We start from the raw sequence: 25654 nt of genomic DNA, 5'->3' as shown, positions 1-25654 counted from the left end.
AAAAAAAAAAAAAAAAAAAAAAAAAAAAAAAAAAAAACAATATGTTAACAAAAGAAGCAAATAAACAAGAATGAGGATGGCAACCATAACATTGTTGGCATCCTCCCAAACCCAAAAGCAAGAAAAGAGAAATCACAAAGAGAATTTCTAATGTGACATTACATGCATGAGGGCATGCATAAAGATTCTATGCTAAAATAAGAGGGCCGACTTGTAATTGATGGATAACAGGCAAACAAAGATTACTGTCCTTTTATGAAGGAGAATTTAATAAGTTCTCAAAAGTAGTCCAATCATCCAAAGTGAAAAATGAAGGTAAGGCCTTGAAGCTTCGGATACATTTTCTTCTAAATTCTTATTTTCACCTTTGACGGCCACTCATAGTAGTTCGTCCACCAATCTGACAAATGTTATCTGGAAAACTAAGACTCTGGAGAAGATGATAATATTATTTGGCCTGTGCTTCAAGGAGATTTGAAAACAGCAGAAAGAACTCAAAAAGAGATTCCCTATTGAAGCTTTCTCCTAAGATGGTGTATCTTCTGCAGGAGTGGAGAAGAAAGTCAAGCCTATCTATTAGTTCATTGTTCCTTCAACACGATTTTTCGGAACTCCATTATCAACGAAGTTGAAATCGGAATGGGGCCCTTCACAATTCCTCATCAACTTGTATGGAACATTTGGGTGGGGTTATCTTATCCAAAGGAAAAAAAAATGAAGTACTCTGGACGAATGCTATAAAAGCTGCCTACTGCATTGAACATAATCCTTTTCATCCAAAATATGTCAGCTATGTACAGGTTGAACTCTCTCTCCAATAATCTTTTTGCAATTTCTTCTAAATGAAGTGGTTTCGAGTAAGCTCCTAAGCCCCCGGAAAAGTACATATCAGATGCGAATACTACCAGTAGCTCTCGAGGGATTTACATTAGCTAAGTTATAAACAAAAGCATTTAAAATCAAGTAATCGTACGAGAAATCCACTCGCCCTAGTTCTTAAAGCCATCATCCTTAACACCACACCAAAAGTTCTAGCTGACAACCACTCTCCAAAACCATAGCTCCAGAAAAAAAAAAAATTAAAATCTTCAATTTCTCAACATAAAAAAACAGGAAACGAAGGATTGACTGATTCAAATGTTCAAATCACCCAAGAATTACAGAATGCAAATGAAAATAGGTAATCGAGATGAATTATAAGGGGCGAGAAAGTACTCGGAGCAAGAATGCAAGTGCTTGGCGAAGTCGAGATCAATGGAACACGAAGAATTAGTCTTGTTCTGACGAAACTCCTGAAAAAATCCGCTATCTGTTCTTCGTCCATTCTGCAACATTCAGTATTTCACTTCCTTCCTCCACAAATTGCGCGCTCTCCCTTCCCCTTCCCGCACTTTTCTACCGCTCGAACTTGCTTTCTTCTCCTTCTCGCTCAAAGAAACCGGAAGGTGAAAAGAACACCGTAACTGAATAGGCAACGGGCTAGACAATGGATAATTGGGCCTAAATAAACACTCCAGTCTAAGCCCAATGGGCTTATCTTGTACGTTACCAATTGGGCCTGAAATACGTCGACTTTTGTTGGGCCCAATTAAGCCCGATCTAATTGGGTTCTTTTAATAAATAAAATATTTATGAATATTTTTTTAATAAAAATAAAAAATGTTATTGCTATTTTTAAAAATTTCATCAAATTTTAAAAAAATTAACATTATAAAAAATTTAAAAATAAAGCCTATCCAAGACTAATAGTAAATTTTTAAAAATTAAAATGGTATTATTTAAATTTTTAAAATTTTAGGATAGTTTTCGGACCGAATATAAATTTTATGGGTATTTTTTTATTAATTTAATTTTAAAAAATAATTACATTGCAAAATCAACCATCTTAAATGAATAAATAATTATTCGAATAATATAAATAAAATTGGGAGATGGAAATAGATGAGAATTTCTTTGTCTAGGGACCCATTTGTAAAGAGAATTATTGTCCCTAAGGATATATTTGAAAATACATTATATTTTGAGGATCACATAAAATAATTTTTAAAAATGTAGGGGTTGTGCTACGTGGCATCCTACAAATGGACGTTTCTCGCCAGTCATACAAAGCAAAAAATGAGTTGTGGTCCAAAAATATTGGGCATAAGGTACGGCTTGGCTTTATTCTTACTACCAACCAAAAATAAATTAATATTTATTGTCTTAATTAGCGTTAAAATGATAATTATAAAATAGAGATTAAATTAAATTACCAATTTCTTTAAATTTTATATGTGAATAATTAAGTAGCTGAGTTGGAAATATTTTGAAAACTCCACCATTTTTATTTTCTTACCGTATATAACAGATTTGGACTTATGCTAAAAAAAATTTTAAGATCGTCTCTAAAGTTCGAGTTTTGTTGGCTAATTTGTTCGTTGAGTTAGAATAAGTGTTACACAATAGCTAATTTGTCGGGTTGATTTACTATAAACGCTTCGTTTGCATACAACTTCTTTAACTAATTGAGCATTTTTATACGACTAAGTAACAGAGTGTAGAAATTTGTACGTGATAATTTTTTTTTTTTTTGCATTAAAAAAACAAAAAAAAAATGCTCGTGATAAGATTTATTATTTATTGCTATTATTTTCATACAAATATTGCTTCCCTCCAAAATAAAAATTAATGATCATTAATATTTTTTCCTAATGTAGCAGCCAAATTCCATGGTAATCTTTTAAGGTATGATTGGCTCGTGTGGGACCCAATTGGTTCAGTATCTTCATGAACTAACGCAAGTATGGATAGAACTTAGTTCATATAAAAATTTTGTAAATTAATTTAAATAAATAAAAAAGATTTTAAAAGTTAAATTAATGTTAAGTGTACCGAGTAATGTGGGGGTGTGGGAACAACAGCTTTTCATCATTCTGACTCTGATGGGTCTTCTCGTCCACATATAAAAGCAATGGTGAGGGATCCCTTTGATATGTTCCTGGAAAGTTACCAAGAATCGCGGCTGCTCTTTGTTTGGCACCTTTTACTCTCTCTTTTCTCTTCTTTACTCATTCGTTTATCCGATTCTCAAGTACTTGTTTCTTGTAACTTCACACAGCATCTTCAAATCTCACTGATGGAATCCGTCGGAATCAGCATCTTCTCCGTTCTTTCCTGGATTCCGCCGCAGTATTTGTCCACGAATGTAAGTGAGTTTCTTGTCTAGATTTCGGATTGGCTTTACTTGAAAACTTGTGCCGTGTGTGTGTGTGTGTGTGTGTGTGTGTGTGTGTGTGCGTATTCTCTGTTGTAATGGAGGATAGGAATGTTCTGTTTGGTAAATATGAGATCGGGAAGTTGCTTGGGAAGGGAACTTTTGCGAAGGTGTATTATGGAAAAGAATTGGAATCTGGTGAAAGTGTGGCGATTAAGGTTTTAAACAAGAATCAGGTCAGGAAGGAAGGGATGATGGAGCAGATCAAGCGCGAGATCTCCGTTATGCGACTTGTTCGTCATCCGAACATCGTTGAGTTAAGGGAAGTAATGGCGACGAAGACGAAGATCTTCTTTGTAATGGATTATGTTCGCGGTGGTGAACTTTTTGCCAAAGTTGCAAGAGGCAAACTCAAGGAAGATGTGGCTCGGAAGTATTTCCAGCAGTTAATCAGCGCCGTCGATTACTGTCACAGCCGTGGAGTATCTCACCGCGATTTGAAGCCAGAGAATCTGTTGCTGGATGAGAATGGAGATCTCAAGATCTCCGACTTTGGACTTTCCGCCTTGCCAGAACAGCTTCGGAACGACGGCCTTCTCCACACGCAGTGCGGTACTCCGGCGTACGTCGCACCGGAAGTACTAAGAAGAAAGGGCTACGACGGGGCAAAAGCCGATATCTGGTCTTGCGGTGTGATTTTGTATGTTTTGTTAGCAGGATTCCTTCCATTTCAGGATGAGAACATCATAACGATGTTCAAGAAGGTTTTCAAGGCCGAATTCGAGTGTCCGCCATGGTTCTCCGCCGAATCGAAGCGTTTAATTTCAAAAGTCCTCGTCGTAGATCCAGAAAGACGAATCACAATCGGCGAAATGACGCGAGTTCCTTGGTACCGGAAAAATTTCTCAAGATCGCTCTCATTCACAATGAAGGAAATAACCGCAGAGAAAACAGAGGATTTCGATTCCGATAGTCCAAAACTATCGACGCCAAAATTCTTCAATGCGTTTGAGTTGATATCGTCAATGTCATCCGGATTCGATCTATCTAACTTATTCGAGAACAAAATGAAGGCAGGATCCATGTTCACATCGAGATGCACGGTGCCGACGATCATGGAGAAGATCGAGACGGTGGCGAAGAGACTGAGCTTCAATGTATCGGAAGTGAAAGATTTCAAGCTCCGGCTGCAAGGTCAGACGGAGGGGCGAAAAGGCAAGCTGTCAATGACGGCGGAAGTGTTCGAGATAGCGCCGGAAGTTGCCATAGTGGAATTTTCAAAGTCGTCCGGCGATACTCTGGAATATTCGAAGTTCTGTGAAGAAGACGTTCGTCCGGCGTTGAAAGACATCGTTTGGACGTGGCAAGGTGATTGTGCCGCTAACGTTGACGGACATAACGGCCGATTTGACGGTGACGAACGTTTGTGAAAGCGGAAACAAACGGTGATGCATTGCCGGCTTGTGAAAATTGGCTTCTGTTTTAATTTCTAAAAACACATAAATTTCCTTTTAAAGGGAAAATAGCGGTTTTTGTAAATAAAAGGAAATATCGGAAAGGAAGCTTCAATTCAATCCTAATTGGTGTAATAACCGGTGGGATTCCTTGCCCAACCCCCACCTAATTGTAATTAATTCATTTTTCGTGTTATTATTTAAAATTTAAAATTAATAATTGATTTGATTTACTTTTATAACTAAATTAATTTGGATTATCCGTTCTTAATAAGATTTGTTTCAAATGAGGAAATTAAAATATTAGAAAAAATGTTGAAATTCATTATAAAATTTAGGTTAATTAATTATTTTTCCATAATTATTTGAAATACAAATCTAGTATAATCGAGATGAAATATAATTAAAAATTAGCAATTAAAAACATTATAAGTACATCAATAATTGTTATAATAGGTGTAGGTGATCAATATTTAAGTAAATCAATCATTGAATTCTCAAAAATATTTTGAATACATAATAAGTAATGGATTTTAAAATTTTCTTATTATTATTATTTTTTTTATTTAAAAAAAATAAGTTAGCATACCTAAATTTCTAATACTAGTGAGCTAACATTTCCCTCTTAAATAGTGGGCTTGAGTTTGTTTGTCGGCCCATTTTCATTGTCGGCCTTGGGGAGCCCAAAGCTAGGATCCACGTGGATTTTCCCTTTTTATTTTTTTACTATAACCATCGTATTAAATTGGCGTGTAATTAAATATTAAATATATAGCTTTTGTTTTTTTGTTTGAAGATTAAATAATTATTGGCATTTTAAATATATTACTATAAAATTGCAAATATATATATATAACAGATTCAAATATATCAGCAATGTTTTTAAAATCTGATTTTGAAATAAAATATGTATTTTCTAGTGACGTTTTAGAAAGCAACATTCTTTTTTTTCTCTTCTTTTTGACACAAACAAACATTCTTTTAATTATTGCATGCCAGCACATATGATAATATAACTCTACCATATATACTTTTAAATAAATTAAATTATAAATTTAGTCTCTATATTCTTTAAAAAAAAATTAATTTAATTTCTATAATTTTTTTAATATTTGAAATGGTTCTCCTCAACAATTCATAATTTTATTAAATTATAAAAAACATTTATATAATTTTCTCAAATTATAGAAAAAAAAATTAAAATTTTAAATTATAGAAACTAAATTCTAATTTGACGTTTAGAATATGATTCTTAAAAAAAAGAAGATTAAAACAGATGACGTGTGATATTTATTATTTTTTGGACAATGTATATTTGAAGACCACAATTTTATTAATTTATTTTTTTTGGAATTAAATGAATAAAAACTAATACGATATTATCTATACTTCGTCTTTTTATAATTAAAACATAATAAAAAAAATTTAAGAAAAAATTCAATTTTGTGCTCAATTTCTCTAAATCCTTCCAAATTTTATTATTTTATTGTGACACTCGAATAAAATAAGAGTATATAAATAAAGTGATCGTGAATAAATGATAAACAAAAAAGATTTAATAAATTCATAAAAATATATTTTATTTTTTAAATAAAAATATATACTCGATCAACATGTCATATATTCGAAATTCATCGGGCCCAAAAACCCTTTTATCCATACAAAAGTTGATCTAGAATTGAATTTACTAAAAAAAAATTCCAAAGCAGTAGAATTTAGAATATATTCAAACGCAATTTTCTAAATAATTATTTTTTTTGAAAATATCGTTAATTTTTAATTTATATTACATATTTTAACTACATCTTATTTATTTTACTTTTAATTTAGTTTTATTTAAAATTTTAATATTAAATGAAATAAATAAAATAAATAAAATGGCAGTGGGCCGCAGTCCAAGCTTTAAAAAAGTATATGTCGAGGTGAATTTATCACAGTTTTCAAATCTGATAATTTAAAACAAAATTCAAAAAGTGCCATAATTAAGAATATATGCAATCACATAAATAGTAAAATATTAATTTATAAAATAAATATAAAATCCAAATTTTATTTTAATTTATTTTAATTTTAAAAAAAGCAATAGCATATGATTCGAATTAAGAAGAAAAAAAAGTCATAACAAAACAAAAGCGATAAGATAGAATCGAAAAGAATATGAATTTAATATCAAATCGTCATTCTTACTAAGTTTGACTAAAAAAACATATAGAATTTTAATTTAAACTCAAACTCTTTAAGAAATTTGAATTTTAAGTTTTTTCAATTTTTTCGATTTTGTTTTTTTTTTCGGAAAATTAAATTTAGCATACGAACCCTATTTTGACCTTTTTTTTTTTTATTTTATTATTTTTTATATATGTTGCGACGTTTGAGTAAACGAATGAACTAAGATCATGTTGGAACGAGAGTGATTAGTCATATGATAGTTAAGAAATACTTAAAAGAGCCGATAATTATGTCTGTACACACTTTCATTTTGGGACCACATAGGGTAGAGAGGAGAACGAAGCATTACTTATAAGGGTGTGGAAACCTCTTCCTAATAGACGTGTTTTAAAACTGTGAGGCTGACAATGATACCTAACGGGTCAAAACGGACTATCTATGTTTGTGGTGTGATTAAGCTTATAAGGGTGTGAAAACTTCTCTCTAACCTCTCTCTAGTAGTAGACGTGTTTTAAAATGGTGAGACTGACAACGATACCTAACGAGTCAAAATTGACCATCTATGTTAGTGGTGTGATTAAGCTTATAAGGGTGTGGAAATCTCTTTCTAATAGACACGTTTTAAAACTGTGAGACTGACAATGATACCTAAAGGGCCAAAACGGACAATCTATGTTAGTGATGTGATTGAGCTTATAAGGGTGTGGAATTAAGAATAGAATTTCTATTTTAGTTTTACTTAGAGCTAAGTTTTTCTTTGCAAATTCTTGTGTTTAGAAATTGCATGCTAGAGTTATTCGAGTGGTATTGATCAAACCTCTTGTGGAGTGATTCGAATTACGAGTTTTCTTTACTCTTGATTTTGATCATCAAGGTAATCCGTTTCATACTTCCCCTTGGGTTGATTCCATATCAAAACCTCTCTCCAGTAAACGTGTTATAAAACTGTGAGGCTGACAATAATACCTAACGGGTCAAAACGGACAATCTATGTTATCGGTGTAATGTAAGAAATAAATTATTTTATAAAAATGTAATCAATTGTTTTAGTTATTTTTCTTATTATTATAAAAACTCTACCAAGATAATAATTTTAAGACATAATTAGATAAAATATTTAATTAATAACTATAACGAACCAATCCCGAACCAATCCACCAAATGTGTTATTTAAAAAAATCAAAGAATAATTTTGAAAAAATGGAAAACTGACAGCGAAATCGTTATCGAACATAACTTTAGCCGTCCCGAAAATCTTGTAAGATTATTTTAATATTCCGCTCTTTAAAAGAGGTAAAGATGCCTTAACTATTTCTTTATTAAATTAAGATTGATATCACTGATGAATTTAAACTGTATACTTCGAAAGCTGTAAGAATTAGATCGAGTTTTTCTTTTCTCTAGAATTTTTCTTTTTGAGACAAAAATTCTCTCAATAAAGTTCGAAGATATATTTAAATATAAAATAATTAAGAATCAAAATTCTAACATCTTTTAGACGAACAAAAACAAATAAATTTTTTTAAAATAATTTTGTGCGGGGAAAAGAGATAACAATATTGTGTAAGAATCATATTTGCCCCATAATTAAGATTAAGATTAATATTAATATTTATTAAACTTTATTATTTCTAACCATATTTTATATTTCCTTAATCCTTAAATTGAATTTTTACTGGCGTCAATAGTAACAATAATTTTTAATTTTGTAGGAACATTTTCCTACGAAGCATGTGAGTAAGAACAAAATTTACGTCGTGTTGGTTTATAGAATAGTTTTCGCTTTTAGAAGCACTTCAAGACAAGTAATATGTTTATCTGAATCTCGGGCATTTTCAAGTTAACAAGTGTTAATTTATGAAACCGAGTAATTATTTTTAAAATTTAACATGTGAGAATTGAGGATTCAAAACCTCTGCCCTCTTAGTCAAAACCCTAGATTCTAATCAATTGAACTATACTCAAGTTGATAACATATCAGTACGTAGAAGATTGAATGTAATAATCCAAGCACACCGCAAGCAGATATTGTCAGCTTTCCTTTTCGGGTTTTCTCTCAAGGTTTTTAAAACGTGTCTCCTAGGAAGAGGTTTCTACGCCCTTATAAAGAATGTTTCGTTTTCCTCTCCAATCGATATGGAATCTCACAATCCACCTTTCCTTCGGGGCCAATGTCCTCGTTAGCACTCATTCCCTCTCTTCATTTGATGTTGGATCTCACAGTCCACTCCCTTTCGGGGCCCAACGTCTTCGTTGACACTCGTTCTTATCTCTAATAAATGTGAGACCTCACAGATCCACTGTTAGAGAAGGAATACGCGTCTTAACCACTCGTTCCCTCTCTTCATTTGACGTGGGATCTCACAGTCCACTCCCTTTCGAGCGTCAACGTCTTCGCTTACACTTGTTCTTATCTCTAATCAATGTGAGACCTCGCATTGATCCACTGTTTGAGAAAGGAATACGTGTCTTAACCACTATTATTATTATTATGATGGTTAGGTTAGGTCACGTGCAAATATTATCCATTTTTGAAACTATAATTAAATTCGTGCATTTTAGAAAGTTATTCGTTTTCACCGATGGAATTAACTTTTTTTACAGAAAAGTTGACAACACAAAAGTAGTGTATATAATATAATAAGGGACCATACATTTTGAAATCCCTTTTTTAATTTCTTAACTTCTACGCCACCACTGTATAAAAAGATAACCACTGTGGTAATTTTATTTATACTATTTTTTAATTATTATTTTTTAAAAAAAGAAAAAGGCATGGGAAAGAATCTTAATTAGTAAATTACAAGTTTGTCCCTAAACTTTTAAATTTTAAAAAATTATTTATTTAACAAACATTTTTAAAATTAGACATGGCAATGACCTAAAACGATATAGCTAAGTTCAAATGAACGTCATTCACGTCACATTGACTTTTATCCCGACATTCTAACAAATTTTCTCGTGTGTAACGAAATAAAACGAAATTTAAAAACATAATTGAGCAAAAATGTAATTTCATTTTCAAAAGCGCGTGGGACCCAAACGCACCCAAGTCAACCATTCCACTCCAGCTTCAAAGTCAACATAACCACAAAACAATTTTGTTTTTTTGTTTTTTTTTTTAAATTAAAAAAAAAAAAAAAAAAAAAGTTTGTGCTGTCTAATGCTGGACTCAGAAAAGAAGTCCAAAACCGACTTCCAGAAGAATGGGACCCAGGCCCTTATTTGCAAATTTAACTTTTTACCCTCTAATTTCTTTTTTTTGGTTTTTGCCCCTTTATATATAAGTTTTCTCTCTATGACCCCTCAATTTCTGCAGAATCCTTCTTCTTCTTTTTTTTTTTTTTTAATTATGGATATTTTCTTGGACCTTAACCTGAATCCTTCTTCTTCTTATCCTAATTCCGCCATGGATGAAGCTCTTCATTCTTCTGTAAGTTCCATTCATTTTCTTCCTTTTTTTCTTCATAATTTCTCTTTAAAATAAGGTTTATTTGAAGAATTTTGCCTTTTTTTTTTTTTTTTTTTTCCTTTTTTGAATTGGAATTGGGTTAGAAAAGTCAAACTTGGGCTCCTAATGGGCCCTTTGTAGGTTTCTTGGCCCAATAATTGTCTCTTTACTTGGGCCCAAACTAAGGTCATGTTTTCTTTTTCTTTTTCTTTTTTTTTTTTTAAATTTTCTTCTTCTCTTTTGAATAGAGCTAGGAAAAGNTTTTTTTTTTTTTTTTTTTTCCATTTTTGAAGCAGAAAAGAGAGGTTGAAGCTGCAGAAATGAACTTGGATCAGGAAAAACTCACACTCAGCTTGGCAAATAAGGTGAGCCCAATGAGTTTCTTTTCGATACGAACCGATTTGAATCATTTTTTAGCCTAATTTGACCCGTTTTCAGATAGTAAACGAAGAATTTGGCTCGGGTTGATGGGATTTTTTTGGGTTTTTCGGGGTTTTCAATAGTAATTTGAAGTAAGAAATATTGGGTTCGATCCAAAAAAAATAGTTGAGGATTCAAATCGCCCCGTACCTTTTACTTTTCGTAACGTGGTGGGGTTTACCCTAATCGAAATTACGTGGTTTTCATTGGTAATTTGAAGTAAGAAACATCGGGTTCGATCTAAAAAAATAGTCAAGGATTCAAATCGTCCCATACCTTTTACTTTCACACCGTGTCGGGGTTAACCCTAATCAAAATTACATGGTTTTCAATGGTAATTTGAAGCAAGAAACATCGGGTTCGAACCACAAAAATAGTCAAGGATTCAAATCGTTCCGTACCTTTTACTTTTCGCACCGTGTCGGGGTTAACCCTAATCGAAATTACGTGGTTTGTTATCGAGCAGGGAAGCGATTTTCGGGCGACATTGGAAGAAAAATTGGATAGAAAAATCAAAGAGAATGGGAGGTTAAGTCAGATGTTAAGAGCAATGTATGAGAAATATATGAATCTTCAAAAACAAGTGATGTATTTGGTGAACCAACAAAAGGTTCAGAGCTCAGAAATAGAAGGCGTTTCAAGGAAGAGAAGGGCTGAAGGAGAAGAAGAGTATGAGAATTTGGAAGGGATTTGCAGCTCAAGAGATGAAGACTTCAACAGGTGGCTCAAGAGGCCAAGGCTCAATGGAAACTCAAAGGTTTCTAAGGTTTTTGTGCAGAAAGATGCATCAGATCCAAGCTTGGTATGATATGTTTCTAACCCTATTTGGTTTGCATGGTTCGACCAAACCCTAGCTACACGTTCTCGGAGATTACTAATTAGGGTTTTGGTTTTGGTTCGATTTTGTTTTCAACTTTACTAATTAGGGTTATGGTGTCTGGGTTCAGGTTCGATAATGATTTTGTCTTCAACTTCACTGATTAGGGCTGTGGTCTGGGTTTAGGTTCGATAACGATTTTGTCTTAGACTTTGCTAATTAGGGTTTTGATTATGATTCTGGGTCGATAACAATTTTGTTTTCAACTTTACTAATCAGGGTTGTGGTTCAAGTTCAGGTTCGATAACGCTTTTATTTTAGACTTTGCTAATTAGGGTTTTGATTATGATTCTGGGTGGATAACGATTTTGTTTTCAACTTTACTAATTAGGGTCGCGACTCGGGTTTAGGTCCGAGGACAATTTTGTTTTAGACTTTACTAATTAGGGTTTATTAGATTATCAATTTGGAACCCTTTTGATTGATTCATTGATTCATTCAGAAATTTAATTAAGGATTTGATTGAGAAACCCTAAATGATATGATGATATTGATGAAAAAGGTGGTGAAAGATGGGTATCAATGGAGGAAATATGGCCAAAAAGTCACTAGAGACAACCCTTCTCCAAGGGCTTATTTCAAGTGCTCCTCTGCCCCAAATTGTCCTGTCAAAAAGAAGGTAACCCTCCAAATCTTTGCCCTAAAATTGCAAAACGACCCAACAAAACGACACAACAAAACACTAAACGTCCTATGTTTAGGTGCAAAGAAGTTTGGAAGATCCAACAATTTTGGTGGCTACTTATGAAGGAGAACACAGCCATGCTAGCCATTTTCAAACTGAGCTATCTTTAAGGTCCATCAATGGCGGTAAAGCCAGTGCCGTCCCGGTCTTAGCCACCATCAAACCATCGTGCGCCTCCGTGACCCTCGACTTGATTCACGAAGACGGGTTATTCAAGAGTCCAAAAGATTATGCGGCGTCGGAGTCAGCAGCCTCGACGGAGGCTGCAGTTTGGCAAGAATTTTTGGTACAACAAATGGCTTCCTCGTTGAAAAAGGATCCTGAATTTGCAGGTATCGTTGCAGGTGCCATTTCAGGGAAGGTTTTAGGAAACCAAACAAATCGAGAATAAACCCTAATCCCGAAACCCTAAATCGTGCTCTAAATTTGCTTTGTTTTTGGTACAATCTTAGCCTTTTGTGAATATGTGTTTGTTTGGATGAAACAAATTGGTTTGATCTTGGAATTATGGTTCAATTGGCAAAGATTTTGGAGACAATTTCAATCAATAAACATCAATTAGGTTAAAATGCTTCATGAATCTTCCATTGTTCTTATGTATTTTGTTTCTCTAAATGCATTAATCTCCCAAATGTTCTTCTATTCAATCATGATTCAAAATAAAGTATATAAAAGTGGTATAAATTCTTACTTATTTTCTACCTTGTTTCAAATATTCAAAATGGAATAAAAACATAGTCAATAAATGCATATGGAATGAGGGTAAAACTTTATAGTAAAAAGCGCTTTTTCGGTTAGCCTTTTTAAAAGGAACGTTTTCTAAGTACTTTTAAATTTTCAAGTTTTCACGAGCGTTTTTATAATTTCAAAACCCCTTTTTGATTGTCTAACCAAACATTACGAAAACATTGAAAAGTGTTTGGAATGAGTGGAAAAACTCGTCCTAAATTCATTCTAATTCATGAAATAATAGAGATACTAACTAGTACTCGGTGTCGAGATGTGTATGAAGTACTTAATCTCTTCCTTTTTCGAGCTCGGGATATGAGAAGAACGAACCCGTGTCATGACGGTTTAAGAAATTTAAGTGGAAATTTCAAATTTCAAAACCTCAATATTATTCAAAGCCGTATACTTAATATTTCTCCAAAAAAAATATTCAAAGAAAATGACTGAAAAAGAACCATTGAATAATATATGGGTTTTTTTTTCTTCCATCTCCAAATTTCCATCAATAAAAGAGAATTTTATATAACCCCAATAATTTTATATAATATCACTAATTGTGTGTATATATATATATTTTTTTTTCGAGTTCAACAACACATGAAATGAACGAATTGTCGGATTCAAACCTCTAACCTCTTGATCGAATGTATGAGTTTAGACCGATTAGGTTGTGTCCGAACCCTAAATTCTTTCGATTAACCTTTTATAATATGAAGAGAATAAATAAATGCGTTACCAAAAGTAATAAGACAAAATAGAGAAAGTGGAGCAAATGAGAACCGCAAAAGTTGACTGAAAAGAGAGACCTAAAGATACACTTACTCCTTAACTAGTGCGTGAAAAGGAGTTGGGAGTTTGGTAGTTTGTGAGTTCATCAATAATTGTTTGAATTCCAATTCCATTGACTTCAAATTTCTTCTCTCTTTGTTCTTTTCCCATGCTGTTCTAACACACTTAAGCCCACCAAGTTTCCGTCCTCACTCTCGACCCTTTACTATCTCGACCCTTTACTATCGTACATTCATATTATAGTTTTTATAATGGGAACATAAGATATTCTCGTCTTTTCTATTCCTTCTTTGCGATTAGAAGGAATAGAAGAAAGGGTCTTTTCTATTCCTTCTTTGCGATTAGAAGGAATAGAAGAAAGGATCAGATTTATCCCGATGGGAGTAGGAGTAATAATAGTGTTTATAATACTACTACATTGGCTATGTATAAGTGAAAACTCGAGAACTTTTATCTCAAGAGAAATTTGCTCTGGATGATCGTTATACTCATAATTAACATAACAATGAAGAGATTTATGAAGGGAAGAATACGTTATATTATGTAAAACAATGAACAAGCTACTATTACATATATTTTACACCAAATTCTGATCTAACCAAGTCCCATTTGATGGCTTCCTCAAACAAGACTTCCTTAAACTTCACCAATCTACCATTCTACCCAGTTACTTAGTTACACAAACATGACAGCAACAATGGCTGATGAGTTCAACACCCCTAAGTTTTCTTCTTCTTTTTTCTTTTTTTTTTTCCTTTTTTCCTTTTTTTTTTTTTTGTTAAGAAATAATACAATTTGGTAGAAGACTTTGATTTCGACCGAACACAGGCTACTTATTCTACATCCTGTGCGTCTGAAACATTCTTCTATCCAAAGATAGCAGCAACGACGACGATGGCATTCTTCGATCATGTGTGATGGGTTATGTGGGTTACTACTTTGGTCACATTGTATGGAGAATAAATTAGTATGTTGCAGAAATGTTTGTTAGAAATGCTCGGGATCGTTTGATGTCGCTACGTTAGGTTGGAGTCTTCATCAAGATTCCTGACTCGTTTTTCGGGTTACCAATCTTCAACTTCTCCTTTTCTGCTGCTTCCTTCTGTGCTTTCTTCTTTTCGTAATCAAGCTGCTTACAGTTTTCTTCATGTGCTCGCACAAACATCCGCATGAAATTGAGCAGTGTATTAACAACTGATCATAAACAAACGCCTTGGATTTCAGTACCAAAAATATGTGCATTTTAGAAGTAATATTCATTTCAACTCTAAGTTGTTCAATAATATTAATGGTGCATTTTGATCCAAAGCTCCGGATTAGTAAGAAGCTCTATCAGTCGATGAAACATACCTTGCTCGAAAGGGCAACGTGCTGGATCCTCGCCGAAATAAAGAGCGAGCGCATCAGCATTTCTACCCTGAAAATACCCACAGTTGAGAGAAATTTTAATGCAGCTTTCATGATGTATAACGAAATCAAAGAAAAGAGCATCATACGTACCACATTAGAATAAAGAGACGCGAGAGACCTCACTTCGGCCTCGGCGTGAGAAAGGAAGTCTTTTAAAGTCTGAATATATCGAAGTAAATGACGAGATCAGAAACAGCTAAAAATTGGAAGAAACCACAACTTTACAAGAGGAGAAGCAACAAAAACTCATAATTTGAAGCCATTCTTAGACAAGGAAATAAATGAGCGAAAGCCAAAAAAACGACGATCCAACCGATTAATAATACTGTAACTCAACATCGATCACAGACTAATATGAGTTTAGAACTTAACAAAAATATGCCTTAAAGCAAACTACTTTAGAACTTTACAAAAATAAAGCTATCCTTGATTAACTGTTATACAGTACCCGGCAAAAAGTTTCTGAAACGGACCCATCGTTTTCTGAATTAGCCAATTCCTGAACAACCTTCTCAAGCCCTTTGCTTATGGCTTGCATTTCCTCTGCCAAATATTTCAGTTGTATCTGTATGATAACCAAACGATTAGCCTTACCAACAAAACAACACTAGAAAGAAAGAAAGAAAGAAAGAAAGAAATGAAGTAACCATACCTTCGTAGAAATTTCCAAATGCACAAGGTCCTTTGGAAATTCTATAAGTTCTGGTAGCTTTTCAGCGATCACCTGAGGTAGATATCTCACAAATTAATATATACATGAATAAAAATTGCCGAAGAAAAAATTGCTCAAAAATGGCTTTAACAGAATGAAAATTTCAATTTTATTCCTCCCTCCGCCTTTTCTTTTCCATTTTCATCCAAGGCATGCAACAAAGAGAAAAAGGGGTAATAGCATTCTACAATTTCTAATTGTTGGCTCATCAATTTCCCCACCGGATATACGAGTTCAAAGATCAACGATCCAGCATATAAAATCTTCTTCCTCTCGAAAAAATAAACTGACGCCATATTTTTATAAAATGGCAGGTCACGGTAAAACTAAAAGATACCCATTTCCTCAATTCAATAAGTCCACTCCACCAGTCATCCAGAACTTTTTTCAAGGGCAGGTTAAATGCTACCTTATAAAGATACGATAATTAGATAATGATTCATTTTTGTTGCTAGATTAGAAGTTGCACACTAACTTGGAGGTAATCTGTTCTTCATCAGAAAATGCATTATGGTTCATACTCAGAGAAGGGTTTGTTCAATGTCTTTTTTACTATTTACTCATAATTTATGTTGAAACTACCTTATTCTGCAGAATCAACGAGAAGAAAGTCGTGTATGCACATTACACAAATAGCATTGACATGAAATTATAGCAAATCATTTGTACTTAATGCAGGTGCGACGGGAGTTACTAGAAAACTGCGATACTATGAGTGCAAGCCTGTAAAATTATTTGACAAGCAAAATGAATATGTATTGAACAGAACAGGAGAAGTCTACCTTACATAGATAATGCATGAGGGTCATCTTATTGTTTCTGGCTCGCGTATCAGTGAGTTTGAGGAGACTATCAAGCCGAAATCCAATAGCAGAACCTACATGAAGAATGGCAATAACTCATAAGAGCAGAACACTTGAAGACTTGGTGATACCATTCAAAAAAAATTATGATAAAGCAGAAACTAAAGACATGTTACAGCATAAATAAAAATATTGACAGCGTACACAATTATAAAGGATAAAAGAGGCAGAACTAGTAAACACTTGCGCTTCATAAAAGTATATTTTAAGATTTAAAAGAGGTTGAAATTTAAAAATATTCATTATGACAATAACATATTCGATTGAACTCAAAAATAAATAAATAAACACGTGTTTTTCATTTTGTCATCATAAATGGTGTTTTTTTAACTCTTATGCTCAATTCTTAAGTTGGCATGACATTTAAATAAACGTTTGCTATGAATCTAAGTAATACTTATTGTAATAAATATTAACCTTCACTTTGGAAATGAGGCATTTATTATTAAGAGATTAACCTCGGGTGTGAGGGCAAAAAAAATTAACGCTCCACTGTCCATACTTAAGATAACAAAAATTGTGATGCTATTTGCAAGGGAAAATATTATCTCACCTCTAGCCGTTCCGTGGTTCAAAGCATTACCCAACGAAAGAATAGTTTGCATTACCCTTTTCAACTTTATCGAATTTCTGATCTGACTAGCACATAGAGAAAGGGTTTAAAATGTGAAAATGTCCAAACGACGTACCTAAATTAAGGAAATTTAAAAAGAATATCACTTGCCTCTTCAGATACCGAATTGACAGTATTCAGACTATATCTAAGGTCAGAGACCTAGAAAGTGAAAATAGTGAAATTGGTGACAAATAATATAAAAAGGAAAAAAGGAAAAAGGAACGAAATAATTAAATAGGCTGTCCCCTCACCTGCAACCCGAATTGTATCTTGAAAGAAAAAACTCTTAGCTTGGCCTCAACTCGTGGGACCTTCATCAATTCTAAGAAGAACTATTGAGGAAAAAGACAGAAGCAGGTTAATTTTTTTGTAAGAAACTTATTCCCAACAAAAAATTTAAGAAAGAAGTAAAGGGAAGAAAAAAAACTTAAAGGGGAGAGAGAGAGAGAGAGAGTAAAGTATTAACACACTTGTTCACATTTTCCCAAGTTATCCTTGTCCCCAGTGTACCCCTGAACGTAAAAGGAAAAATGTCAATGTTAGAAAAGGGGCAAGGAAAATTTTCAACAAAATTATGGAAGAGATCAAGCAGACCACGAAAATTAGTGCAAACTAAAGGATATAGAATATGATTCAGACCACTGAATGTAAGTTGCACAGAAGGAAATAAGTACCTTAAGTAATTCCATTTCTTCTTTTGTTGGACAAAACTTTATTAGGTTCTCAACCTGATCCACATCTAACGCCATGTCATCCAATGCAAGGACTGAACACTGACAATGATAATGCCAAAACAAATTATCAGGAACTATGTAATGTGTATGATTTCCACGTCCCAATTATGTTTAGTATCTCGTTCATAGATTGTTCTAAACCCTCTCTTTCACTCCAAGAAAGAAGCAAATTAATAGCTTACCATCATATCAGGCAAAGGAATCTTAACTTTAGAGAGCATAATTTCACAATTATAGGCCCGTCGAAGTTCAATCTGCCAGAACAGGTAGTTACATGAAACATAAATTGTCTTCAATGGAAGTATATAACAATGTATCAAGGTCACAGTGTGTTAGCCACAATTCTTATATTTTAACACAATTGAAAGGCAGTCAATATTCGATAAGAAACTAATTAACACAAAACTCGGGATCTAAAAGGTAGTTCCAAGGTTAAAAATTATAAGTTCAATTGTTCCATATTGCAACAAATAAACTAACTTAAAATTGTTCCGTACCAATGAAATATTCAATGACATGTAGATTAACTATATCAGAATAAACTTAAGAGTAAACCTACAGAGTTCAGCTGACAACACAAATCTTTTGCTATAATTGCACGGCTTCTAGTCCACATAGAAAAGGATGTATGAGATGCACCCGTCAATACCGAAATGAAGGATGGTTCACAACTTCAGAAATTGAGAAAAACCATTTTTCGCACTAACAGAATCCAATAAATGGGATTGAACTTCTTCTACGGCTAAAATTATGTCAAAAGTGGCTTGAATTATCAGTAAAGAAACAAATGTGATAGTAAGTTAATCTCTTTGATTACCAGCTGAACTTTTTCTGGTTTTGGCCCTGAGGCTCGGCGATTTGAATTTCTACCAGAACCTCCAGACTCCGAATTTGGTGCAGCTGCAGAGAAAAGACTTTCAAGTTCGGACATGTCAAACTCCGGAGCTCTATCACAAATAGGTTAACTAAATTAACATAAGGAAACTTGTAACATATGAGAGAATAAAAATATATGGCACGTACTTGGAAGCTTCATCATTCTTTGGTGACTCTGCCCATAAGCTTCCTTGCATGGCCCTCGTTAATTTTAACCAGTGGTAAGGCTTCAAATTGCACCTTTTAGGTTGAGACACGTTTTTGGAGTTCAAACGTCCAAGGCCTCGTCCCTTTGCAAGTAAAGCACTGGAAGGTGGTCCAGGAATAGAAGGTATGTTGCCGTTATTAGTGCCAGCGTGAGACTGTGAGGAAGGAGGGGGTGCAGGTGGAGCAGGTCCCGTCGTTGAAAGACCTGAAGGAGGTGGGGCAGGTGGAGCTGACTTTACAACACCTGGACTTGAGGTGGATCCTGAATTGGCAGAAGGTGGAGGAGGAGGAGGAGGGGGGCCAGAGACATGCGTTGTTGCAGAAACATTTGGTGCACGACTAGGCAGAAGAGGAGGAGGAGGAGGAGGCGGTGCTAAAGATACATTACTAGGATCTGGGGAAGATCTAGGAGAGGGAGGAGGTGGGGGAGGTGGAGGGCCAGGTACAACCTTCAAGTTCCTGACTACCATGGTAGAACCCTGTGGTGCAGGACTAGGAGGAGGTGGTGGCGACGGTGGCCCTAAAGACATGGTACTAGAACCACAAGTCGATGAACTCAAAGATGGGGGCAAGGGTGGGGCCAGAGGTGGAGGTGGCGGTGGGGGCACCGATGTTGGCGAGACAACACTAGTACCCAAGTTGGGGCTAGAGCATGGAGGAGGAGGAGGAGGATGAGGAGATAGTGGAGGGGGAGGGACAATTGACAAATTCTTTTTAGGCAACTGAGAAGAAACTAAACGATCATTAGACGGAGAAGATTGAAGAACAACTGGAATTGATGTCTTTGTCGAGGACAATAGCATTGTTGTAGAAGAAGGTTGTGGTGGAGATGGGGAAAATGAACCATTCATCCTGCCAAAAGATGGAGATGTTACTAAAAACGAAGATGAATCAGGATGAGAGATGGGAGGAGAGGGAGGAGTGGGAAGACAAAATGATTGCTTGGCACAAGAACATGGACATGATCTTAATAAAGAAGAAGAGGATATCGAAGGTAAGCTCTCACTGTATGAAGGTGTGGACTTCCTAAGAAAAGAGCTAGGCGTTGGTTGTAACGAAGATGGTAATAATTGACTTCTCCCTAGTGACGTGGTTTGAGACGGTTGAGAAATTGAAGGTTTAATAGGTTTCAAAGAAAGTTGGCGGAGTACAAATGGATCAGAAATGGTTGAAGTTGATGTGGTGGTAGAAGGTCTTTCTAATGTAGAACTTGGCTCCAGTGCCAGCGGGGAATGCAAAATAGGATGCTTACCAGGTTGAATATATTTATATGAATCTAGAGCACTTGGAGCCAAGCGATAAGATGATGGTGAAGATATTGTCGCTGGATGTATGACTTCCTTACCACTAAATTTGGAATAATCGTGTAATAATGCTGTATTGCCCGGAACAGAAGGTGCACTGGGATATCTTAATTTTGGGGAAGGTGAACCTTGCACAGAACTAGGGAAGGAGACTGGTGTAGACATGGAAGGTTGAGGTATTCTTTGGGTAACGATTTTAGTCTGAGGTGGTAGTTCGAGAGCAACCTGCAATTCTGGGGTTTCAATCTTCGATCTCACTGATCTTTCAGTGAGATATAGTTCAGAATACGGCTCGGATTGATTTTTTTGTATCTTCAATTGGGGACTTCTAATATAGTCTTCAGATGTCTCTGATTCCGATATTAGTTTTTCTAAAGATAAGTCAAGCAACTGGCTTCTGTCTAAAGAGTTGAAACTAATAAGTTTCTCTTGAAGAAAATTTGAAGCTGTCATTTTCTGAAGCGCAGTAAGAGCTGCTTCTGCCTTGGGGCTTAGCCATTCCACATTGCTAAAGATCTCTTGAACTCTAGCAAATGCTTCAATTGGAAGACCTTCTTTCTCCTCAATATTCGGCAATTCAATTGAAATACGCGATGCATTAGCATCCATCTCTGAGAAAAGAACCTTCATCCAAACACAACTTCTTTAGTCTTGAGAAGATGAACACAAGAAAGAGGTAATAATACTAGAAGAAAGAAGAACGGGATGAGGGGGATGAAACAAAAATAGTAATTGAACATACCTCTGCTCTGAAATCCTTTGGAAATTGATCCTTTGCATGCCATAAGATATCGATGTCATCCCGGTTAAGCATCAAAATATTTGACCTTATAAATGCCGTATTAAACATAACTCGAAACACCATCTCCTCCCTTTCCAGATCATTGTCCAAACTTATACATTCAAAAACAACATCACCTTGGATATGGCAATGGATATCAATTTTAACTAGTTCACAATCAACCTGTAACAAAATATGAAAGAATTACAAAAACAAAAATCCTGTAGGCTTCCCACCACAAAGAAAGACAGGAAAGTATATCCTTGCGAACTAAAATACAAATTTGTCCTTTTTTTTACCATTTAAGGTTTATAATTGGCACTTCGATGAAAGACTTGTTATATGATCCCAGCCACATTAAAACTATAAGATATTACACACACACAGAAACAGAGCAGGACAAAAAAACAGAATCTCGTTGCTCAAAACTACAACCACCCTTCGTTTTGAACAAAAAAATGCGATTAATCAAGTACGACAACAGGTTTTCCAACAAGCCTTACAAGGAGCTCTAGGAACTCTGAATAGTAGTTCTATATGGATGAACACACAACCTGGGACTAAAGAGAAACACGTTTAAAGAAAAAATAGTTACCAGTAAGCAGATATTAGTAAATCTTGAAAACAGTCGATACACGGAGAAAGCAATTCCCAAAAGAAATAAAACTTTTAATAAGTTTTTTTTTTTTTTTTTTTATGAGAAACTAAAGCTACGAATAAGTCAGGTCAAGGGGTGGCACTCTTCTTTGGGCCGAGCTTTCTTAAAGTAAAGCTCTCTAGGTCATCAAGCATTTCTGTAATGTAACAATTCTCTTCTCTTGGCCATGGATTAGTGCGTTCGACTTCACAAGTAATCCAACATACCACATGGAAATAATAAAAAAGGAGAGAAGGGTCTCGCCATGACTTCTATAATTTTTGTAATAAATATAAACCAAAAAAAAAATCAATAAATATAGACAAGAAATAAGGGGGCCATGTACGCTCAACCCTCTATTTAAAAGGGGGAAAAGTAGTCACCTGCTTATACTGGCGAACAAGTTTACTCCTTTTGGGTGTTGAGAACAATACTTTGGAGGTTCGGTCACCAGCCATAAAGGGATCCTGTCCATATATCCTAAATATTGGGCGGCAACCACCTTCACCATCCATATTAGGAATAAGTCTAATAATTATGCAGTCTAGAGTAAGCGCCCTGTCAAGCGGAGGCCATTCTGATCCCACATTTCTTCTTGATACATATTGAAGATACCTCAATTGCGAAGGCAATGGATTAAGAGGTGACATCAACTGCAAAAGCTCCCGAGGTGCTTGCTTGTAGATCATGTCCAAAATTTTCTGCTCCCCAGCATACTGCTTCCTATAAATCAAAAGAGCAGCCAACATGAAAGCCAAGACCGGCCATCCCCCTCGTTCACAGTGCATCAAAAGTACATTTTGTTGCATAAGTGAGAGCCAGTTTTCACAGGATCTTAAGAAGTGGTGGATCATCTCCATGGTGAGAAGAGGGCAACCTTCATAGTGTCGAGGATAGTCCATGACAGTCATATCATACATAGATAATATATTAGTGATGAGGCTTTGATTCTCCCCCTCTCGGAAATTGAACACCATGAATGAAGTGTCGGTGAGACTTTCACGAAGTTGTCCCACGATACCTCCAATATAGACTTTGTATTCGTCTTCTTCCAAAACCTCCGTTGTAAAGCAGCAGTCGAAAACTGCACATACATTCACAGGTTTATCCAACGTCCCAATCATCTATAATCAAGCAAGACTACACATCCCTCCACAAGTTTCAAGGCAAAAGATTTTGAACTCCGAAAATTCATTCAATGCTCAGAATTTTTTGGGGAATTAAGGCCTGAATTTGCAGTATCTTTAAGGCGAGAAAAAGTGGAAAATAAACAATCCCAGGGAAGAAGAAGGCAGATACAATAAACAAAAAGTCAATACATGAGAATAACTGTAACTTAAAAGGAAGGAGAAGGATAATTTGTGGACTAACCCCAAAGGGAACATTGAATCCACAACAGGGAGCTCTGAGAAATCATAGCAAAGGGGTTGCATCTTATAACTTGAAAGTGCTACTTTCAAAAGGGGACGGCTCAATGATTATAAAAGGCCCACAAATACAACAGCTATAGTGACTTTTAGTAACAAAATTTCATGTAAAATACCATAATGTCACTAATGATTCAGTTTAGGCAACAACGAAAACGATTACCAGAGCTAATAACCCCTTCACTACGAAGAATATGCTGTGAAATTAACGATAAAGAACGATTATGAATAATTCTGGTAAACCAAAGTCGTAGAACAGTTAACCAAAGTCGGGCATACCATAAACCCTTTCGGATATCTCTAAAAGCCCGTCCGGTGGCTTCCGATAAAAGAATTTGCGAAATAAGGCCATTGTGATATTCGGCTCGAGATCCAAATAAGCATAAAACGAAGCTCCTAGGAATCAAATCCCCAATTTGAATCCGCATTACGAAGACATATTGCATCTAATTTTCAGCCTCACCGATCACCAAATTCCCTCGCAAAAGGGATAATTGCAGAAACGCCATGATTGTGTTGTATTGCAGAGTGTAAATTCCGTAAACAAAATGGAAATGGATTTTTGATTGACCTTGAAGGCAACACTTTCCCTCTCGGTACGGCCGTCGTTGCCGTCACGTTCACACTTGACGTCTCATGGTGAAAAGAAAAAGAAGATTGACTTAGCTTTCAATCAATTCAAGCTCCCATGTCCCCGCCCGAAGAAATTGAGAGAGAAATGGAGCGGAAACAAAAATTGAAATGTAGTTTAGGGTTTAGAGAAAGAATGTGGTGGAATATTCCAACAAAATTTGTTAGCGAGATGAAGAAGAATTCACAAGAAAAATACTGTAAACAATGAAGAATCGGATATGGCGGTCGTTAATGGAGGATCTCAGGTTTGTCGTATCTTCTCTTTCGCGCTCTCTGTAATTTTTTTTGTTTTTTTTTTTTTTTAATTTTTGTTCTTTGCGTAAAAAATTAAAACAAAATGATTTGGTTAGACGAGATCTGTACTCGTGTTGCTTTTCGCACGTGCGTTCCCCATGCACATTAAATTATATGCTATATTAAATAAAATATATTTTGCTAATTTAATTATAATATTTATTAAAAACTATAACATTCAATATTATTATTATTATTATTTTCCAATTTAAATTTTTTAAGATTAAATGTATATTTTTGTATTGTAATATTTATGTTATTTCTTAATTTGTCTTTAATATTCAATTTCAAATATGTTAATTCAATATTTTTATTATAAGTTTATTCATTAGATATTAATTTACAAAATAAATTCTCACGTCAAATATATGGCATTTTGAATCAACTCGAGATTTTGAGTTGATTAAGTTGGTGAACCGAGCAACTCAAATTGAAAGTTGGGTTGAGTTGTAACCCTATTTTCAAGTTGATCGGGTTGATCTAACCAAAAGAATATCAACCTTGATGATCTTCTTTCTCATTTACGATGCTGCTCAAGAAAAATGGCAGTAAAATTCTTTTTTTATTGAGAGTGACTAAAAAACTGATCATAACATTTGACCCACTTCTCTAATAATATTTTTATTATTATTTTTCCAGTTACAGTCTCTACCGAAAAGGAATATCATCGAAACATAGAAAGCCTCTTTTTTTTCTTAGAGACTTTGTACACGAGACTACTAGTTGTTGCTCGATCGAGGCTCGAATTTTATTGCGAATCGAAAACCTTAGCCTATCATAGAATCGTTAAAGTCAAGAGAGAAGCTTTTAAAGCTGCTACGATCTAAACTCTCGCTCACGTCGACCTGACGACTCTGTTACACTACTTGTCCTATCAACCAACCAATAACAACCATAGAAAATCATCAAGCGGTGTGTTCTGGAAGTTGGAGTGACAAGCACATGTTCGGAGTGAGTATTTGTTTTTATTGCATCAAATAAGGACCTGTCTAGTTCTAGTATGATCCAGAGTTTTTATCAACTCCCGAGTTAAGTTTAAAAAGTACTATTATCGTTACTTTTGGATACAACCGATTAATATTTTGTTTTTAAAAAATACCATTAAACTTTTAAAAGCGTTTTTAAAATACTCTTATCATCGGTATATATATGAAACTATTAATACTGTATTTACAAAAATATATTTGAGCGGTAAAAAATAATATTAAACCCTAAAAAAATAATTACTGAAAATTCAATAATAATTTTAAAATAAAATATTAATAATTCAATAAGGACCTGCTTAGTTATAGTGTGATCCATAGTTTTTATTAACTTGTTTTAGATAATATTTTATTTTTAAAAAATACCATTAAACTTTTTAAAGCGTTTTAAAATATTTTTACCATTAATA

General features: G+C 34.5%; 3 protein-coding genes and 1 pseudogene across 8 annotated transcripts; 2 read left to right on the top strand and 2 right to left on the bottom strand.

Moving 5' to 3' along the window:
* LOC111446226 overlaps nt 1–1452 on the bottom strand; it is a 9795-nt pseudogene extending 8343 nt beyond the window's left edge.
* A 1415-nt stretch (nt 1453–2867) lies between these two features.
* On the top strand, nt 2868–4843 carry LOC111446580 (CBL-interacting serine/threonine-protein kinase 5-like). The gene is made up of 2 exons (XM_023085435.1): nt 2868–2953; nt 3098–4843. Exon 2 carries the CDS (start codon nt 3292–3294, stop codon nt 4621–4623), a length of 1332 nt encoding a protein of 443 aa, XP_022941203.1. The 5' UTR covers nt 2868–2953; nt 3098–3291; the 3' UTR covers nt 4624–4843.
* A 5269-nt stretch (nt 4844–10112) lies between these two features.
* On the top strand, nt 10113–12825 carry LOC111445797 (probable WRKY transcription factor 40). 2 transcript variants are annotated; one of them, XM_023084282.1, is made up of 5 exons: nt 10113–10249; nt 10564–10632; nt 11154–11489; nt 12067–12183; nt 12266–12825. In XM_023084282.1, exons 1-5 carry the CDS (start codon nt 10115–10117, stop codon nt 12638–12640), a joined length of 1032 nt encoding a protein of 343 aa, XP_022940050.1. In that variant the 5' UTR covers nt 10113–10114; the 3' UTR covers nt 12641–12825. The 2 variants fall into 2 exon arrangements, with proteins under 2 accessions (XP_022940050.1, XP_022940049.1); XM_023084281.1 differs by having other exon boundaries at nt 10117–10249; nt 10561–10632.
* Nucleotides 12826–14281: 1456 nt separating this feature from the next.
* On the bottom strand, nt 14282–24149 carry LOC111446617 (formin-like protein 6). 5 transcript variants are annotated; one of them, XM_023085498.1, is made up of 17 exons: nt 23614–24147; nt 22291–22991; nt 21232–21453; nt 19126–21113; nt 18920–19049; nt 18285–18356; nt 18043–18141; nt 17839–17880; nt 17620–17700; nt 17477–17527; nt 17306–17387; nt 16672–16766; nt 15830–15901; nt 15626–15742; nt 15268–15336; nt 15118–15184; nt 14282–14961 (listed from the first exon to the last, which is right to left on the bottom strand). In XM_023085498.1, exons 1-17 carry the CDS (start codon nt 23684–23686, stop codon nt 14789–14791), a joined length of 4134 nt encoding a protein of 1377 aa, XP_022941266.1. In that variant the 5' UTR covers nt 23687–24147; the 3' UTR covers nt 14282–14788. The 5 variants fall into 5 exon arrangements, 2 of the variants coding, with proteins under 2 accessions (XP_022941266.1, XP_022941267.1); XR_002711117.1 differs by lacking the exon at nt 14282–14961 and having other exon boundaries at nt 15651–15742; nt 23614–24148; XR_002711119.1 differs by lacking the exons at nt 14282–14961; nt 15118–15184 and having other exon boundaries at nt 16677–16766; nt 23614–24148.
* Nucleotides 24150–25654: the final 1505 nt, after the last annotated feature.

This window comes from Cucurbita moschata, unplaced genomic scaffold (assembly GCF_002738365.1).
Source record: "Cucurbita moschata cultivar Rifu unplaced genomic scaffold, Cmos_1.0 Cmo_Scf00008, whole genome shotgun sequence".
NCBI lineage: Eukaryota > Viridiplantae > Streptophyta > Magnoliopsida > Cucurbitales > Cucurbitaceae > Cucurbita > Cucurbita moschata.
This window is presented reverse-complemented; position numbering and strand designations above follow the sequence as displayed.